At 38.3% G+C, this 4,352-nt stretch overlaps 1 protein-coding gene across 2 annotated transcripts; it reads left to right on the top strand.

The window, feature by feature from the left end:
- The first annotated feature begins 277 nt into the window (after positions 1 to 277).
- gp1bb (glycoprotein Ib platelet subunit beta) lies at positions 278 to 3,730 on the top strand. 2 transcript variants are annotated; one of them, XM_017467857.3, is made up of 4 exons: positions 314 to 391; positions 1,370 to 1,407; positions 1,502 to 1,853; positions 2,210 to 3,730. In XM_017467857.3, coding segments are annotated over exons 2-4 (597 nt in total). In that variant the 5' UTR covers positions 314 to 391; positions 1,370 to 1,406; the 3' UTR covers positions 2,454 to 3,730. The 2 variants fall into 2 exon arrangements, with proteins under 2 accessions (XP_017323347.1, XP_017323346.1); XM_017467858.3 differs by lacking the exon at positions 1,370 to 1,407 and having other exon boundaries at positions 278 to 391.
- The last annotated feature ends 622 nt before the right edge of the window (positions 3,731 to 4,352 follow it).

Raw genomic sequence — 4,352 nt, 5'->3', positions numbered from 1 at the left:
TTCAGACTGCTTTGTGTCAAGGTTGTTTTTTTTGTTTGTTTGTTTGTTTGTTTTTTGTTGAACCAAAATGACCTCTCCTAGCAATTTAATTTAAAATGTCTTATACCTTCCAGTGCCAAAACAGTGAGTGTAGTTCGGTATGGATGCTGAAGTTCTTTAGAGTCCCACTTCCTGTGTGCTATTCCTCAGGGGGTGGAGTGAATATGAGTAAGTGTGTGTAAGTGTGTGTGTGTGTGTGTGTGTGTGTGTGTGTGTGTGTGTGTGTGTGTGTGTGTGTGGGCAACTTTATCAGTGTGACCCAGCCGTGTCACTAGAACACTGCTGTTATTGCAAGAGCAGACACTGTCCCTCTGTTGCGCCCCTGTTACACAGAGAAGACATTTATATACTGGTAAGAAGCTCTCCTAGTTTTCACATCTTCTCACACCTGTGTTCTATATTAAGTTAAAAAAATTGTTTTTTTCACCATTAAGGATTTGTAACATTTATTAATTACTCTAATAGTGCTGAACGTGCTATAGTCATCAGCTGCTGTACTACTATTTAGGTTCATTTTTTCAGTTAGGAATTTGAAAACATATGTGTGAAAGTTTGGGGAAACCCTTCTGGGTAGTATTATTTTGACACTTTCTTCTAGAAATAGTTGACCTGAACTGAAATGCACATATCTCACTCTGAAGTAAAAGTTTTTAGCCTTTTAAAATCTGGTTACCTACAAAAGTGAAAATAAATTTGCTTTTAATGATTTCGTTCCAATTCCACTGAAAGATGCACCGCCTACCGCTATATTTATTATCTCGTCTACTCATGGAAAACAATGTTACTGCAAATTTACAACGGGAAATTATTTATCACTGATTATGTCAATCATCCACATGATTGTCCGTCTCATCATTTCGCAGCATTAGAACATGAGCGTCATCATCGTCTCTTTAACTAACTCACTGCTCACGCTAACATCAGTGGGGAAATTATCTTTTTATGTCCTTTAAACATTTGAATACTTTGTCCGTTGTGATCTGTACAATATGTAGAAGTGCTCTTCTCAGTTTTAATGATTTGGTGTTCACATACAGTATTGAACTGATGAGTTTCATCTCCATCTCACTATAGCTATCCAAAATCTTGATCATACTTAGCTGCATAATAAATTTACACAATTAATTTGGCAGAGTGAAGGCGAAAAGAAATAACAGAAAAAAACTTTTGCTACATCATCTCCTGCTTGTCTCCTACTTCCGGCTCTTTATCTTTGCTTCTCATGCTGTGAGTCTTTCCTCTTTTCCAAGTATATCTGAACAAGCACTATCCCAGAGAACTTTATTTACTTTAGTTTATTGTTCCCTTAACAAAAATGTGCTCATATCAGTGAAGATGGTGAAATCTTTTGGCTAAACTGGTCATACAGTAAGTATCACCTCTCTAACATAAGCATATTACAGTGTAAAATATTATATGCCACTTTCCCCACTCAGTTTTCTCTTCTCTCTCGCCCATGCAGTGTGTGCTGGCATGAAGTGGGTGTTATGTGCCCTACTGGTTCTTGTCTGTGTGCTGGGAGCTGATGTTGGTAAAGCTGAGGCGGTATGCCCACAAGGCTGTTTCTGCACAGCTGCCGTGGTGGACTGTAGCAGTCGTGGACTCACCACTGACACGCTGCCTTCATCTTTCCCTGCGAGCACCACTGAACTTCGGCTCCACAATAATCACCTAACGGCGTTGCCCACTGGACTGCTGGACGGCATGCAGGCGCTGCAACTGGTCACGCTGCATGGGAACCCGTGGGAGTGTGACTGTGCCGTGCTCTATCTGAGGGGATGGCTGATAAAACAGAACAATGATGCTTTGAAAAGGCAAGTGGCATGAACAGCTGTAATAAATCTAAATTCACAGAAAGCATACTTAGCCTGATCATATCCTGAACTGACAACTAGTTGATGTTCAAGTTATTTATTTGGTTTTGTGTGTTATTTTATGAAAATATGCTTCAGCTGAAAGTTGTAAATATAGAAAGTGACAGATTCTCTGAAGCTACAAGTTACTAACTAATTAGATTAATTGTAAGTGTAAAAGGTCCATAAAGGCTATCATGTTATTTGCACTGTGTTGTCCTACCTAAACAAATAAAAGTTAGGATGCTGTTTGTGTTTTGACTTTCCTTCAATTCTAAATTATTATTAATTTTGTTTCTCTCTCTGTCCTCTTCCAGAAATGTGAGCTGCAATTCTCCTCCTAGCCTGCAGGGGAGACTAGTGGCCTACCTATCTGAGGAGGTGGTGCTTAACTCCTGTAATTATTGGCTGTGTGATCTGGCCTTGGCCTCACAGATTAGCTTGTTCATCTTTATAGTGGTGCAAGCAATCCTCCTTGCTGTGGTGGTCTACTTCCTCCGCCATTTCAGCCAGCTGAGCATTGATGCACAGCGAGCAGCTGCAGAAAGCTTTGACAGCTGAGACAAACAGCATCTCACAAATCAAAGAGTGTGTCTCACTAAACAACAAAAGCTCCTCATGTGCAAAGCTGAGGAATCTCTATTCACACCACACTGGCTTTATTTCACTACACTCATCAACATCTTGTCACTATTTTAATCCTTCTTTTAACCTTTATCTGCTCAGGCATAGGGTTGTTACGTGACCCAGGAGAAGACTGAGGGATTAAGGCAACATAATCCGAGACGTCACAGGAATTTCATTTTTCATGTTTGGAAGATCCGTGCATGTCAAAGTCATCCTGTCTGCTTTTCAGGGTTCATTCGTTCTTAAAATATTAGTACAACAATGTTGTTAAAGTCGTCAACCAATCAAAATAGGCTTCAAATTTTGACCTGTAATACTGGTTACCCCGAACCTAAATTCTCCAAAGAGAAGTAACTAAAGAGAAACTCCTCCCACTAACATTTTCAGCCACAGTTGCATAATCTGTACACGTTTGCTTTTCATATTCACAGGTACATGCTTAAATAAAATGTTGATGTTTATATGATGATAATGTATTCTGCATTAGTGAATTGATTGTGCCACTCTCTGTGAAGCTGAATAGTCACACTAACCATACCAGACCAATAAACAAAGTTACAGCACCACTGTGAGAAGATCATTCTAATAAAGCATTTGAGAATGATAGCTAGCTAAAGAATATATTTGCCTAAACAAAACCTGCCCCCCCTCCAGGACATATGATCAGAAATGTCCAACTGACTAGAACCATTTTAAGCAGCGTTAGCGAAATTTGTTTAGGAGTTTCTAAAAGCCCTATTGGGCATTATTTGCTAAGTATCACGTTAATATGGTGTTGGCTCTGGTACAATCCGAGTAATACAGCTTTCATTGGCTGCCAACTCAGTGTGACCAAATTTCTGGAGATTTCAGGCGTGGGAAGAGCAGTGGCCTCAAATGATCAGAAACAGCCCTGCATACACTATAGATAATGATGAGGGGAAGTTGAGGACAGCGTGTTGAAAACAGTAATGAAATGGCCCAGTGAGACAATTGAAAGAGGCGCTCATTACATCCTGCTTTACTTTACTAGTTATGGAATATGAAATAGCATTTGATAGATTCATGCCAGTCAAACTTTAGATATTGGTTAAAACAATTATTCACCTCATATGCAGTGATTGCATTCACACAGCATTTGTACTGAATGTTTTTCATGAAATATATTTCTAAAGGAAGCTCCTAAAAAGTTACTTTTTTTTTTTCCTTCAATAAAATCACTTTGTAATTTGGCTCTTTTACTGTACCACTCTTGTTTGTGTTTTAACTTTCCACACCTGACACTGGTTTTTAAAAAAATCTGTTTTTATTTTTCCCCTAATTCATAACCTCAATTGAACCTCAATTGATCCTCAGTGATCACAAGCCTGCACAGGATCAAGTCGAGTGCCATGTCTACCTGTTTAAGTGTGAGGAACTCTGGCTGTTTGTCTACTCGAATGTCTATAGCTTTAGTGAAGTTAAATTCAGACCTCAGAGATTCAAAGGTATCTTTGCTCGTCATAAATCTATAAATCTGTGTTTTAATCTGAGTCTTTTGTCAAAGTTACATCATCAGTTTAGAAATATTTTAATAGTTTTGTTTTTGTCTGGGGTTATTTGATGAAGAATTAGAGCAATGCTAATGAGTCCGTTCTGTAACTGCTTACATATGTTGGCACAAAAACAGGATTTTAATCTCTGTGTATTTCTGACATATTTAGGTTACTACACTTTTGTCAAATTTTGAGGAAAATTATCAGGTTTTTAAATGAGCATTTTGAAATATTGGATTTGTATAACTTAGAGCATACTTTACATATACTCTTTCTGCTTCTGTTCTGTTTTCACAGGTAAGAACACACACATTTACTT

This window comes from Ictalurus punctatus, chromosome 5 (assembly GCF_001660625.3).
Source record: "Ictalurus punctatus breed USDA103 chromosome 5, Coco_2.0, whole genome shotgun sequence".
NCBI classification, from domain to species: Eukaryota; Metazoa; Chordata; class Actinopteri; order Siluriformes; family Ictaluridae; genus Ictalurus; species Ictalurus punctatus.
This window is presented reverse-complemented; position numbering and strand designations above follow the sequence as displayed.

Coding starts and splice junctions, on each gene's coding strand:
- gp1bb (XM_017467857.3), top strand. Junction 1,854..2,209: donor AACAATGATGCTTTGAAAAG/GCAAGTGGCATG, acceptor GTCCTCTTCCAG/AAATGTGAGCTGCAATTCTC.